The sequence below is a fragment of the Herpailurus yagouaroundi genome, unplaced genomic scaffold (assembly GCF_014898765.1).
Source record: "Herpailurus yagouaroundi ecotype Mexico unplaced genomic scaffold, PumYag 483, whole genome shotgun sequence".
Classification (NCBI taxonomy): Eukaryota; Metazoa; Chordata; class Mammalia; order Carnivora; family Felidae; genus Herpailurus; species Herpailurus yagouaroundi.
Genome location: NW_024412700.1, coordinates 3,244,953 through 3,260,198, shown reverse-complemented (window position 1 = coordinate 3,260,198; position 15,246 = coordinate 3,244,953). Strand labels below are relative to the sequence as shown.

The 15,246-nt window shown below is 57.4% G+C and overlaps 1 protein-coding gene across 3 annotated transcripts in view; it reads right to left on the bottom strand.

Moving 5' to 3' along the window:
• DPP6 (dipeptidyl peptidase like 6) overlaps window positions 1-15,246 on the bottom strand; it is a 941,878-nt gene that overhangs the window by 8,366 nt on the left and 918,266 nt on the right. For all 3 annotated transcript variants that reach the window (XM_040464519.1, XM_040464518.1, XM_040464517.1), the window contains exons 18-20: window positions 11,897-11,995; window positions 6,912-6,981; window positions 5,478-5,672 (exon numbers count right to left, since the gene is read on the bottom strand). In XM_040464519.1, the coding sequence (XP_040320453.1) occupies window positions 5,478-5,672; window positions 6,912-6,981; window positions 11,897-11,995 (364 nt within the window). The remainder of the gene's footprint in view (window positions 1-5,477; window positions 5,673-6,911; window positions 6,982-11,896; window positions 11,996-15,246) is intronic.

Below are 15,246 nucleotides of genomic sequence, written 5' to 3'. Positions count from 1 at the left end.
CCTGATAACCGCCCTTCTCAGCCTGAAGGGTGTCTAAAACTCTGGGTACCAGCCCTCGGAGACAATTTTTTTCCTTAAGATGACTCCCCCACCCCGCGTCCCAGGACAAGGCCAGTCCTCCGTGGTCAGCACCGCGCTTCCATGGCCAATGTCCAAGGTAAATGGACACAAGTTCCTGGGGGCTGAGGGCCCAGCTTGAAGCAGCAATGCCCCCGACTTTTCCGACGGAGGAAGGTGGCGAAAACAGCTGAAGCTGGTCCTTGAGATGACCAGACCCACAGGAGCAGAAGAGAGAAGAAAACCGGAGTGGACAGGTTACGAATGTGTCTCAGCATTTGAACAGAAATACTAACAGCGTGAGCAGGATCCGGAAACAAGGGAGAGATACGACAAGTAGGTCCACAGAAAGTTACTCAAGGGAGAGAAAAGGCAACACACCTCAACTGTGATGCTCCAGCCCTGGGGACTTACAGCACTTTAATAAACTTGCTTTTGAAAAATGTTGTGTGGGTGTCATAGGGTAGCCCCATAGACCTCCAATCACCTCTGCCAGACTCGGGATGTGGAGGTCCACATGTGCGCATACACACACACACACACACACACACACACACACACACACTGGGTCGTGGGCTGCAGAGTTCTGCCCACGTATCTGGACCCAGCAGGGACATTTCTGCAAGTTCCCTGACTTCCTCCTGGAGACCCAAACCCTGGATTTTCAGACGTGCATTTGGGCACACGTCAGATGCTCTGGCTCAGCAAGCTTTCACAACCAGCCCGCCGGGGGGCCCCACGAGGATGCTGCCCCACGGCTGGACATCCAGATCACACTTGCTGGGATCCACGTGGCAGTCTGTGGGGACCACGGAGTGTGGTGTGGGCGATGTGCACCACAAAGGGCTCCATCCCAACTTGGAAAACACCTTGGATTTCCTTTCTCAGCTCTGCTTCCAAGTCCACAGGCGGCCCAGGGTCTGGCAATCCCTTCACCTAATTACCTGGCCACTCACTTCTTGATCTAAATGCCAGAAACCTTGGTAATGACCCTCGTTTTTCTGGAGTCTTCCAAGAGAGGTTGTTTTTCCAATACCAAATATTTTTATTATCTTGTGCTTCTATTTTCATTAACCAACCGAGCAAATCCCATGTGATGATTTTTTTTATGGTGAATAGAACTGCAAATTAAGGAGAGCCCGATTTCACATGCAGGTAGCGCTTTTTTTATTACTGGGGTTGTCTGAGGCCTCGTGAAAAGCAGAGGCAGAACCCATCAGAGTGCTTTCTTTTTAAAAAAATTTTTTTTAACATTTATTTATTTCTGAGAGACAGAGAGAGAGAGGGAGACACAGAATCTGAAGCAGGCTCCAGGCTCTGAGCTGTCCGCACAGAGTCTGGTGCGGGGCTCGAACTCACAAATGGCGAGATCATGACGTGAGCCGAAGTGGGACGCTTAACCGACTGAGCCACCCAGGCGCCCCATGGGTGTCTTTCTTAATGGAGCGTGTTCTGAGTCTGGTTCCTTGCTGATTTGCAGAGGCCCGGGGGGATGGGCTCCAGCCCTCAAGATGCATCGTCTCCTGGGGGAGGGCGGACTAACACGGTGACAAGGCAGCAGCACTGATGATGTGGCATGATGGGACGTATGTCCGTTGTGTGGCGGGGTCACTGCTAAAGGAGCCTAGCGCAGCGAGGGGGACCCGAGGGGGGAGCCGTGCGCTGGTCAGGGTGGGTGGGAACCATGTGGACGGGAGAACACCTGGGAGATGGCGGCACGGGGTCCTGGGTGAGCGGGGCTGTTTGTGGGGCAGTGTGGAACTTCGGGGGGGACAGGGTACAAGTTTGCACCCTGCGTGCCGTCCCTCCTCCCTTGAGAGAAGCAGCCCTGAGGGGGCCGCCGACCACCGGCGGTCACATCTTCTGACCCTCCGTGGCGTCCACAGCATCCCAACCCGGGGACTGAGTGTGGCAGGGGCCCTGCGGCCACGCCCGGCTGCCTGGCATGGGATCCTGCCCTGTCTCGGCGATGGGCTCCCGTCATGCTGGTGGGGACTCTCAGAGCCTCGCTGCCACCGGAAGCCCCCGTACCCGCTTTGTCCTCCAAGCCCCTCCCCTTTCCACGGTGTCAGACTCCACTGCAGTCTGGTGGCCACCGCGGCATCCTTTGCAAACAGCCCTGCTGACACCGTCTGCTGAGTCCACGCTGGCATCCTTCTTGGGGACCCCAGCTGACACAGGTGCCACGGTCCACACGGCCGCCTCAGAGTGGGGGAAGCCCCCAGCCAGAGCCTGGATCTGGCAAGAAAGAGGGGGCAACGGTGGCGGAAGGAGGAAGAAACATGGCCGGCGCCTTCTTCCAGCTCGGTGCGACAGGCGGGGGCTCCTGACTCCGGCTCCGCGGCAGGGCGCCCTGCCCACCTCCACGTGCACTCGCTGACCAGCCTGGGGACTCTGCCCCGAAACACCTCCCAGGCGCACCCCACCTTGCCACCTGGCGGTCCCCAAAGCACCCACTCACGGACGCCGTGGTCCTGCCCAGTCAGCCGGGACCGTGCCCTCCTGGTGGGCCACGGCTTGGGCACTGATAGCCAGGGGCAGTCGCCCCGCCTGCTGGGCTGGTCTCTGGGGGCCACGAGGCCACACCCACGTAGCAGCCAGGGCTGGGGAAGGTTCCTCGTCTCCCCACCCTCTTCCTTCTTCGTCCCCACGGGCGTCTCCTCCTTCCCGCTTCCCCTCGCTCACTGTCCACGGGGCTCCGCTGAGCTCGGTGCCTCCGAGGATGAGCCCTACGAACAGCCACAATGGCTCCCGTGTCCTCTGGCGTCTAGTGGGTTCTGCCAGTGGGGGGAGCCGGCAGGGGGCACGGCCCCCCGTCAGGTGCTCCCTCCCCGTGGCCGAGGTTCTCTTCTGGGCCGGTAGCTGCTCCTGCTGTGGCTACCGCAGCCTCACTGGCTGTCCCTGACCCTGCCCGCGCCCCCGCAGACTGCACGGTGACCCGTCTGCCCCCCGGAATGACTCAGTTTGAGCGCCAGGACGCTGACCCACGCGATTTGCTGCACCGCAGCCAGACTCACGGTTCCGAACAACAAAGCTGACCCTGCCACCTCCTTGCTGAAGACACCTCTTGCGGAACTGCTCCTATAGGGCAAGCAGCAGCTCCTCAGGACCATGTGGGAGGGATCTCACAATCCAGCCCTGTCCTCCCCCCCCCCCCCCCACGGCCCACGCACACTGTGGTGTTCTGGTGCTCAGCGTGCCCCGAACAGCAGTGCCTTTGCATTGCCTCGGGTCTTCGCTTACGATGTGTTCTCCCCTGGGAAAGTGTATCTCCCGCGTCGCGTTCGGCCTGACAGATCCCTAGTAATCCTTTGAGGTCTTGCCCACAGGCCACCTCCTCCCAGAAGCCCCCGAGGCAGGGCTGTTTGCTTCTGTAGCCTGTGCTGCGAGCGTGAGTGTGGTTCCGCCCTGTGCCGCACGGCCGCCCTCTCCCCTAACGCAGCGGCCGGGCCTGGGAGGGGATCCGCTCGCGTCGGCTGCGAGGACAGCTGCTGACCCAGTGGGGCTCCAGGACAAGACACGAGGTGGACGAAGACGGGAGAACCACAGAAGGGGTGGGCCAGCCTCAGGGTCTCTCAGACTTCTGATACCATGGGGTGATTGCTCTCTGAAATCAAAATACAGACCCGGACCGCACACAGAGCTTGCAGAGTTCTCCCTGGCGTGGGCGAACCCTGGGCCTCGGCTTCCTGCGTGTCTTAAGGTGGCTGTAAGGTTTTCATCAGTTCGTGTATTCTGGTGTTGGGAAGCTTGGTCTGTCGGTTGACATGCTGTCTTTCCGGAATGGGTTCTGCCTTGGTTTTTGAACAGATGGCCGGATCAATCCTTAGTTTTGAAAACGCCCAGAGTGTGAAACAGCCTTTTTGCTCTCTGGTCCCTGTGCTCAGAGGGGAGAAGCTAGACACGGCCAGGCGCCTGCAGGGGTGCGGGCCGCGGGTGCGCCTGAAGGACACTGCGTCCTTCCTTCCGGGGCCCCTGGAGCCAGAGGCCCTGCTACCATCCGAGAGGGCTGCTGACAAAGTCCCGCCGCGCCCCTTCCCTTTTCCGGAGGGGCCTCCCTCGGTGGACACCTCCTGGCTGGCCCCGCCCCCACTGCTCCGCCCCTCCTGCACAGAACCCACGTGGCTGTCCACCCTCCTTCCCCCCGCTGGCAGGGATGGGGGGACCCTTTAGGTCTCAGGGTGACGGCCCACACCTCTCACTCGCCGGTGACGGGTTCTGGACCAGGCAGGGGCACGTAAGGAGAGGTTGGCTGGGGGCTTCTGGGGAGGCTCCTCCCTTCCTTTCTGGAAGTTTCTGGAGGTGGCTCGCTCCCCAACCTCTTGGAGGCGAACGGAGAGGCCCAGAATGAGGTGCTCCTGGTAGCCATGCTGTGGGCACGAGGAGAGTCACTCCAGGTGATGCCCTCACGGCCAGCTGAGCAGGGGGATGCGGAGAGCCGGGCTTTGAGTGGCATGGCCGGGTCTGTGTGTCCATCCGTCCCGAGGCCACCATCACTCTAGATTTCAGAGCCAATACAGTTCCTTATTTTTTTTAATTTTTTTTTTTTTACTGTTTATTTTTGAGGGACAGAGCACGAGCAGAGGTGGGGCAGAGAGAAGAAGACGCAGATTCCGAAGCAGGCTCCAGGCTCCGGGCTGTCAGCACAGAGCCCGACGCGTAGCTCGAACCCATGAACTGGAAGATCATGACCCGAGCTGAAGTCCGACCCCACTGAGCCCCCGGGGGCCCCTAATGGCTCTTTATTTTTGAAGCTCGGTGGCCATGGTGTGCCTGCTCCCTGGCAAAAACGTCCCGGAGGCGTCCTCAGAAGCTTCCCCCTCTCTGCATTTTCCACGGGGCACTTACAGGGCCTTGGACACATCACGTCCTCGGCCAGGGGGCGTCCTCACCCGCCCCTAGCAGGGGGCGCCACTCACTCATCACTCACGTCCCAGTCACTCAAAAGTGATCCGACTGCCCGCCCGCCACGGGCCACCAGCCTTCTCAGAGCCCAGAGAGATGAGAGATCCGAGATCCGTCTGGAAGAGTCTGGAAAGTGAACTGTCCAGACCGCGGAGCACGAGCCCGGGAGGCGTGTGGGGGATGGGATGGCACCCCCGGTGAAAGCGTGTCAGCCTGTGCCCTGGACCCTCCACGGGGAGGAGCGCGGTGCCGCCCAAGTCCACGGCCCTCCCACCCACCCTCCTGCGTGGGAGCCAGCCTCAGCAGGACTGGCGCACAGGCCCCTGAGTCCTTCCCGGGACAGCAGCGCAGGCGGTCGCTGCGCTCTGGCCCTTCCCACTGTCCTTAGGGCGGGGAGGAGAGACGCTCCTGGGTCCTGTTCGCCCCCGCACCTACCGCCCACCTCCCCTGCCCTCCCCTGTCCTCCCCCGCCCTCCGAATGGTCTCTGAGCACCCCGCCACCCCGGGGGCCTCACCGCACGGCCTCCGTCTGGTCCTTCTCCTCCAGGGCGCCCAGCCGCCGCCCCACCTCGTGCAGGAGCTTGGTCCCCTGGAAGCCGCTGCCGCGGCCGTCGCACTTGAGCACCACGGCCCCGTGGCTGCTCACCATCACCGTCTCCCAGCTCACCTGGAACCGCTCGGCCACGCTCTGGCCCCCGGGGGTGCCGTCCCTGCAACACAGGCCCTGCCTCGCGCATGCGCTGTGGCCCGGCGCTCCTCTCCCTCCCCCGCGCTCCCCCCCCCCCCCCCCGCCCGTCCCCCTCCCTCCCCCTGCGCATCCCCCTCCCCTGGGCTCCCCCCTCTCCTCCCCTACACTCCTCTGAAGAGTGTGTATGCAGGGGCGTGTGTACCTACGAGGTGTGTGTCTGGGGTGTGTGTGAGAGAGGCCGGTGTGTGGTGTGGGCGTGTGGGAGAGGGGTGGGCAGCGTGCCAAGGCTGCGCAGACGGTGGGGTGGGTGACTGCGACACGGCACCAGATCGCGGGGTCCAGGCGGCGGGCACGTGTGTGAGGGCTGAGGCCCGAGGACAGGAGCGGCTGAGGAGCGCAGGGCTGATCAGGTCACTGGACCTGGGTGACCCCGCTCACTCCTAAAGCACCGCGGACGGCCCCACTCTCTCCCGGACTCTTTCCGGTCACCGCGGGGGCAGTGGCTCCAAGAGGCCAGGCCCGAGCCTCGTCAGGGTTTCCCTGGTACCCCTGCCTTGAAGGAACCCCGGGGGGGGTGGGGACAGTGCTTCGTCTGGTGGCGTGTGCCCCACCCCCGGGGGGGCACAGGCCAGCCCCTGTCTAAGCCTCAGGGCAGCTGGGCAGCATCTGAGGTGCCCGTGAGAGCGTGCTGTCCCCGGTCAGCACCCCCTCAGCGGTGGCGACAGCGGCTCTCTGTTCTCCAGACCCCGCCAGAGGGCTCATTCACGCACAAACAAAACGTGTGAACTAAGTCCTTGTTGGCAGAGGAGCAGCGTTCAAGGCAGCTTGCTGCTCAGGCCCTGCCACCCTGGTGCCAGCTGGGGAAGCCAGCGGGTCGGCCGTGCCCGCCCCCCGTCCCCTCACTTCTTGGGGGACCTGTTCCCCGGGGGGGGGGGCGGGGCGGTGCTCAGAAGGCGTCTGTCCTGTGACGTGCTGCCCGCCTGCGGGACCAGCTTTGCTGTCCGTCTCTGGGCCTGGTCCCGAAGCAGGAGTGGATCGGGGCTCGGGGCTCGAGCCCCCCTTCCTCTACCAGGCGGCTTCCCTGACTTGTGAGTGTGGCCTGCCACCTGCTGGCGGCCAGCCTGCCTTCAGTTTGCAGGTTGCAACCTCCTTTCTCGAGCTCGCCATCTCCTGTGGGCGCGGTGGTTGTTTTCCGTGCTGTTACTGAGCCCCCCACTCCCCGGGCAAGGACCCCGAGAAAGAAAGAGGCGACAATACTCACACCACCAGGAGCAAGGGGTAGTGCGCCGTGTCGGTGAAGGTCGCGGGCTTGAGGATCTGAACGGGGAGGTCTAGGCAGGAACAGAGCACAGGGCCGCGCGTTAGGGACAGCACAGACAGGGAAGGAAAGAGCCTTGGCCCCGGTGCCAGGAAGGCCCTCTGGAGGCGACATGGTGGGTCCCCACCCCGCCTTCCTGGGGCTGGCCCTGAGTTTTCTCTCCGTGCCTCCGGCCTGCTGAGTGACCTTGGGCAAATCACCCACAGCCATCTTGAGGCTGAGTCTCTCCATCCAAAGCTGAAATTCAAGCTCGCAAACAGAGCGAGCTGAAAACCAGAAAAGACCAAAACGCCATAAGCACTTGTTAAGAGCCGAATCCTAGGCTGCGAGAAATGAACCCCCAAGGGTGACGTTCGTCAGTTAAGTGGGGACAGATACGGGGGAGCCATGGGGACGGGGACAAGATGAGCCCAGGGGGCCAGTGGTGAGGCCGGGGGGGGGGCAGCCCAGAGGGACAGGCCGAGAGCCGGGGGATCCCTGCAGAGGCGGGGGCTGGAGGACAGCTGCGCGACCCCCTTCGGATCTTGTCCTGGGCAGCGAGGCAGCGAGGGACCCAGCGTGGGAGGGGGGAGGGTTGCCTTCCCACTTTCTTCTGCAACCCCCAAAACAAGCCTTCCTGCCCACGTTAGAACTTGTTTATTGATGTTAACTATGACCCAGATTAGCGATTACGTTGGAATTAGTAACTTTTTCAGTACAATTACTACGGACACATCCCAGGCTCAGGGGGCGGGGGCGGGGGTGGGCTTAGCAGCCTGCTGTGACCGGGGCCTCATTACTGATTCTGGCTGAATGTTAATGGCTTGCAAATTAGATCAATGGCCCAGGGACCGGCCAAAAGGCGTCGGACTTCATCATTGCAATATCCATAAAACATGGTCTGGGCTGCTCTGGGCCAACGATAAGCCCGCAGGCCGACCTTGGCCACGACAGGCTGCATACAGCGCAGGGAGCCCTTCCCGAAGACGGATCGCTTCCCTCGGGAAGGCCTTCACCTCTGGTGCCATTAGGTGAAAAAAAACAAAACATAACGAAACGAGACATGTCGGTAGGGTCGCATTTTTCAGATCTTTGGGGGGCCCCAAAGGGGTGACATTTAGGTGCCCTGCACACACCTGCGTTTCCAGCACCTGCGTTCCCGTCTGCCACGGAAACTTCATGCTGGAGAGAAATCTCAAGTGGCAAGGGTGGGAGAATTGATTGTTTCCGAAGGTCTTTTCTCTGCATTTCTGGAGGGGATGGCGTCCACCCATCAGCGGACGGAACTACTGTGGCAGCAGCGTGCGGACAGGCTTGAAGAAGGAGGGCGCTGGGCCCAGCAGAGAAGCAAACATGTAAAGGAGCACGGTCTGGCCTCAGAGGCTGTGGTAGGAGGCAATGGGTGTGGGGAAACGCGAGGGAGTGTTACGGAAAACTTGCTGACGGGGACGGGGGTTGGGGCAGGAGGCGGAAGTCAGGCCACGGAGGGCCACCGGGACGACTTCACAGAGTGTGGCACGCGCCAGGGCCCCGTGCGCGGCTGTCGTCGTGAGCCGTGGACACACAGCCCCACGTCCTCACGCCGCACTGGGCCCTGCACGTTACGGAGCCCATCTCGGGGTCTTCAGATATAGACACAGAAGGGAGAGGGGGTCGGAGCAAACCTGGAGATGGCCGGTCCACTTACTCATCCATCCTCCCACTCCTCCCTCCCTCCATCCAGCATCTGTTAAAATCATCTTATCTTCTTGCCCTTTGGATCTTCCTCGTGGGAGGAAATGACAAAACTCTGCTGTTTACTTAAGGGTTCTCATGAGTTTCAGTGTCCAAGTAACTGGACTCCAGGGCCGGCATGAAAAACGGAACGAGTCAAGGACGCCATCCGTGTGGGCAGGCCACATTTTCCCTTGACCTACTTCTTTGGAACAGGCCCTCCTGTTCCACTGACAAGAATCTCTGTCGCAGGGGCGCCTGGGTGGCGCAGTCGGTTCAGCGTCCGACTTCAGCCAGGTCACGATCTCGTGGTCCATGAGTTCGAGCCCCGCGTCAGGCTCTGGGCTGATGGCTCAGAGCCTGGAGCCTGTTTCCGATTCTGTGTCTCCCTCTCTCTCTGCCCCTCCCCCGTTCATGCTCTGTCTCTCTCTGTCCCAAAAATAAATAAACGTTGAAAAAAAATTTTTTTTAAATAAAAAAAAAAAAAAAAAAAGAATCTCTGTCGCAGAATACACCAAACTGACCAGAGTGGCTCTCTTTCTAGAACACGCTCCGACAGGGACGGGGGCGGGATTTGCGACAAACAAGCGGTTACTGGTTGGTTACTCGGCTGAATCCACCAGGAGCTCGCGACACTCTCAGGGCACACGCCCCACTTCAGGAGAGGCGTCCACTGTCGCCCGCGAGGCGCGGGGTTACTTGATGTCCCAATGGCAGCCCGACAAGAGCTGCTGTGTTACAGGCTCGCCGTGTTCTTCCCGCTGGCATCTCGCTGGTTCTTACGCTCGCCATCAGAGCTGGGGTTCCCGTGGCTCTTGTGGGTCCTCATACGCTGCCTGGACCCGGGCCCTTTCTGCTCCCTTCTGTTTAGTTCTACGATTTCCCCTGAGCCCTGATGGAGGCATCTGTGTCCTAGTCTCTCCGCGTCGACGTCTTTTTAATTTACCGCTTCTCTCCCTCTCATGAATAAGCAGGCCTGAGCTCGGCCTGCTGGGCTTTCGGCTCCCTGGGCACCCAACGCTGTCCGTGGTTCCAGGGCTGAGTGTGTCCTGTGGCATCTGAGTGCATCTCATGGACACCCAGGGGAAAACCAACTGGCAGGGAGATGGTGGGAATGACCCCCGGGCCTGTGGGAAGGGACCCCCGCGGCCCTAACCACATTTCTTGGCCAGGGCAAATCGCCACAGCCCCTGTTTGTGCTTTTCCTATTTGTTTCTTCTCCCATCTCTAGACCCTTCCTTATTTATTTCCTTCACCGTCTCCTTCATCAGAAGGATCACCTTTGAGGTGTTTTATAAGGGAAGCCTCTGGACCCAGGGCTGGGGGGCAGGGATTTGAAGTACACCGTATTTCCCGACTCTCAGAGATGAATATGTAACCTCACATGCATCTCTAGCTATGTATAGAAAAGTTCTAACGTCATGTGACCCCACAGGGAAAGAACAGGATTGGGATGTTTTGGCACGTGGCCTCTGGATGGACGGAAGGTGCTTCCAAGTCAGGGGTCCCTCTGTGCCCACTGACCGCCGGGGCTCTCCCACGGGCTGGGAGTCCGGGTCGGCCTCCTGACTTACCCCACAGCCAGCGCCGGCTGGGGCTGCTCCCTGCCCTGGACTGCACGCTCTCCTGTGTGCCAACCTAAAGCCCACTCCAAGGATCCCGTCCAAGCCCCACCTTCTTGGGAACCTTCCCATGATCCCAGCCCACTCTCATGCTCTGTTCTGAACTCGTGGGCCATTTGCTTTCTGCTCTAAAGGATGCAGCTCGACCACGTGTACTGTTTGGGTCAGGCTGATCTTGTTTCATGGGGGAGAGCCTTGGCTCCTGACCATAGGAGATCAGTCTGTTAGGTAGCTGTGTCTTCGCTAACAAGGAGGTACTTAATAATGCTCCGGGTCCACTGGCCTAGGTGATGAGCCATTGTCCCCCTGTAAGGGACTGGGTAGAGAAAGAGCTTCCAGTGATGGTCTGGACATCACTAATCAATCTCAATACTCTCCCATTGACCACTGGTGACCTTCTACTCCTCTTCAACCAAGAGCTCTAACAGTTACCATCAATCAGTCGAGTTTTCTCAAGAGAGGAGACCCATTTACCAACCTCAGAGGTGATGGGTAGATGGACCTGAATGAAGGACTCCGTTGATACCTTCAAGGGGGAAATCTAAATCGTTTAAGAGAAGGGTGCCATCTCCCAGAGTAGGCAAGTCTGGAGGGGGATAGAGCTCAGGGGGAAAGACAGACGTATCTGGGGCATTTTGCATGTGGGGTTTCCAAAGGTAAACATCTGGTGGGCAGTTAGGATGCCAGGGCTGGCTGGGTTGACTAGGAAGCCATCCGAAGAGAGGAGGATTGAACCTTTGGGGACCCCGCGTCCCCCCCTGGAACTATGAGTGCAACCAGTGCTCTGGGGCTACAGTGCCTGGTGGGTTCCAGCACAGCATTGGAGCTCATAAAAGCCTACTGGATGCACGAATGGACAGTTCAGGACCAAGAAGGAAACAGAAAAGGCAGAGTTCTGGGTGCTTCTTGGGTTGTTACAACACATCAGTCCTCCATTACATTATTTCCCCCATTCTGAGGATACCCCCTTGGCCCATGATCAGCACTGACAGGTTAGACGATGAAGCAGAAAAATACCAAATGGAACAGGAAAGGAATCCCCACACGGAGGACGTTTTCTCTGGATGGTGTCATGACATGTCCCCCCCAAAGGAGAGAATTCCAGCCTGGGACCTTATTTAAATTGTCAGCCTCTTGAGGAGAGGCTTTTTTTTTTTTTTTAAATTGCCAGAGAAGCATCTTGATTCTCAGCACAATAGCTTGGTGCAGGATGCTTTCCCCCCACGAGCCCTGCCTGAATCTCTTCCTTGCTGGCTGGAATGCATTTCTAGCCATGAAGCCCAGCGAGTGTGGTGCAGGGGGGAGCCTCAGATGCACAGTAACCTACTGCTGATGGTTGGGCTGTTTCAGAGTAGATGTCTGCTTTCCTTGTAAAGAGGACAATGCAGGGGCGCCTGGGTGGCTCAGTCAGTTGAGTGAACGACTCTTGATTTTGTCTTAGGTCATGACCAAATGGTTCGTGGGATTGAGTCCCACGCTGGGCTCTGTGCTGAAGGTGCAGAGCCTGCTTGGGATTCTCTCTCTCCCTCTCTCTGCCCCTCCCCTGCTTGTGCGCATGCTCTCTTTCAAAATAAATAATAAACTTAAAAAAATGGGAGACAATGAAGCACTTACTGTAATCGTCAACCTCGATCTTCCTGTATTCTACTTTCGGCATCTGTCGGTCATGTACGGCCTTCTTTACGTGTTCGTTTGTTTCTAGATCATAAATTTCTAAGCGAGAGAGGAAAATGACACAGTCAGACTCAGCAGTCATTTATGGAAGCCAAGTGTTGTCATGTGCATCAGACCACTAATTCCTACACTGGGCCTGGAGGTGATGATTACTACTTCTCTTGCACAGACTAGGAAACTGAGACATTAGATACCTTGCTCTAGTTAGATACAGCACAAGGTGGAGTGCCCAGTCTCAAGTCAGGAGCTTGGGTAGACGGAAGAGTCCTCCCCCCGTATTAGGCAACTCCTCCGCCCCCCATAAATCGTCTTTCTGCAAGGCATTTCTCACTCACACGTATATCATCTTTCCGCAAGGCATTTCTCACTCACACGCATAGGTCTGGGTGTGTTTTATCCCAACACTGCTGGTTTTGGAAAACCAACATCACATACCTGTTAGGACAGATGAGTTTCCGAATATAGTGGCCACAATAACGGTGGGGAATACATTTAAGAATTCCCCGAGCTTGCACCAAAACCCAACCTAAGCCTAACCTAACCTAAGCCTGGGTTAACAAGGCTTAGGGCAGAAAGCCGCCACAGGGCGAAAGCGCCCCCAGCGTAGAACAAGGGGTCGAGCAGAAAGCCACTTCCACAGGATGAAAGCGTCTGAGAACAGGTAGAAGTGGAAAGCCCCACAGCAGGGCAAAGATGTTCAGAGCTAACTAGCAAGAAAAATGCCTTGTTAACCCTGAGGTAGCATGCTCTCTCTGACTTAGTCCCTAGAAAAGTTCAGATAAACAGACACGGTGACTGATGCCTGCAGTAAATGGCCGTCTGCTCAGCGTCAGCATTTTGATTTGTATTGACCCTAACCCCTAACACTGCATACCTTTGAAACCCCCTTTCTCTCACACACAAGTTAATGCTCACTGTTTTATTGTTTCTTTCTGCATGTCCATCACATTTGTAAGCCTTCTGATCCTAATAAATATGGAGCAAGGACCCTTGCTTGGGGCTCTTGTCCCTCCCGGACATTAGCCTCTCTCGTATTCAATTCTGCGTCTGCTCTCTTGCTGGACAAGACACAACTCCAGACTCAAAGTCTGCAACAAATAACCAAGGAAAGAAAAGAGACTAGAGGCTGGAGTATGCTCTTTATTAAAATTTTACAGGAAAAGTGGATTCAGATCTCTCACCCGACTCATAATGTGGTCTGGCTTGGCACACCTTAATCTGGATGATCCTATTAGCTGGCAGTGATACAGTGCAGCGAGACTGGCCCTTTCCCCTCCAAATTAGAGACAGAGGGGTCAGTCCTATGCTGGCTCCTTACATGCACGTGCACCCAGTGGTATTTGTCCAGGTGCAAGGATGCTCTCATCAGCCCACTTCACTAATCCCCTCCTTCCTCCTACTCCACCATCTGCTCTGTAATAAAACCACCGGATTTGACTTCCTCCTTCCTCTCTTTCTTTGAGCCTATACGTGGGGACACCTTGTGGCTCGTTACGAAAGGAAATTTTGTCTGCAAGGAACTCCACCTTGAAACATTCATGAATATTTTAAAGAGTAAATTCACACGACATGCAATGCTACAAGGAACGGTGAACTGTCCCCATAGAAACTCCTTTTAAGAACAACAGACACCCTAAGTGACACCTTTAGCACGAAGGCACCTGGAGGCCAAATATCGCCCAGGACCAGGAGTCTCCAGCGCTGGGCAGTGTTATCTGTGAACAGCACAAGGCTACCAGTGGTGCTCAGGGACCCGGGGGATTCTTTGGGAGCAGAAATGGCAAACGCCCTCAGGGGCCAGTGGAAAGGGACAGTTCCAGTTGCTGGACACATATTTGAAAATTCAGCTTTGAGGGGGCGCCTGAGTGGCTCAGTCGGTTAAGCATCCGACGTCGGCTCAAGTCATGATCTCATGGTTCGTGAGTTCGAGCCTCGCGTCGGGCTCCGTGCTGACAGCTCAGAGCCTGGAGCCTGCTTCCGATTCTGTGTCTCCCTCTCTCTCTTCCCCTCTACCACTCACACTCTGTCTCTCTCCCTCTCAAAAATAAATAAGCATTAATTTTAAAAAAAGGAAAAAAAAATTTCAGCTTTGATGTAAAGGTGAGGGGGGAAGTGGTAAAACTAAATTTTCAAACAGGTAGAGTTAAAGGTAAAAACCTCTTAAGTTGGACCAAGATTGTGAAAGATTCTGAACACCACATGGCAGCCAAGACATGGGGTCCTTCGTAGACAGCAAGTCGGGACACCTGAGTCTGCGAGGGATGTACAGGGAGGTCCAAGCACGCCTGGCCTCAACTCGGAGACCCGGAGATGTGGCTGAGAGACGGCACGCTCTATCTTCTGGCCATGCACGCAAGTTAGGGAAGGAGCGCAGCCCCAGGGTGGCAGGTGGCCCCGCTGCCCACCCCATGTCCACAGCCCGGACTCCTCAGAGAGCCGATGCAGCACTCAGGTTTTGCTGAGTCTAAATGCCCTCCTCCTGTTAAGAGTGTTGCAGGCACTCAGTGGAGAGAAATTAGTTTGTGAGATATTAACTATTTCTTATCCGTATCCTAGTCACAACGATAGGGTGGGAAGTCTAGAAGGTTGTTCTGCAGGATAAGGAGAAAAGTAGCATTTTTCAAGTTCTTGGCTGCCACAGAACCTTTGCACTTGCTGTTCCCTCTGAAGGAAGTTTTTTTGCTGGCTCCTCCTCCATCAGGTCAAACATCACCTCGTCAAGCAGAAGTCTATCTCAGGTACCCCTCTTCACACCAAGGGTAAGAGTTGTGGTCATTCGTCAGACTCTTTCCCACCCTCCAACTCCCCAGGCATCAGTGTTTGGTCCCATCCCAGGGACGAAACGCAAGAGTTTCCAGTCACCTGAGTAGATGGGGAAATCCAGTTCATACCCCGGAAATGGCGCATCCCCACAGGAGCCAAGTCTGGGTTTCTCCCCACGCTTTCTCCCTGTTCCCACATGGCCCCTTTCCATGGCCGCAAGAGGGTCTCTGCTGCAGAAGCTGGGAGGGACTGGGAGGTCCTCCTGGGTGCTTCAGAAGCCTGGGGGCTTTCAGGGGTTCCCAGGGTTTCAGGCCTGTCGAGTGGTGAGAGTTGACACAGTCGAAGCCTCTCCACCATTGTTCCCCGCATGAAACGACCCACGGCGAAACCAAAGCGCACTTCCGTTGCACTGACGGGAAAGCGTATGGTACTTGATGGAGTCCCGGCGGACGCAGGTTAACACTGAGTTAACGCCGGGACCAGTATGGAATTCATGGACGCTGCCCCAGACCTGCACTCAGTGCAAG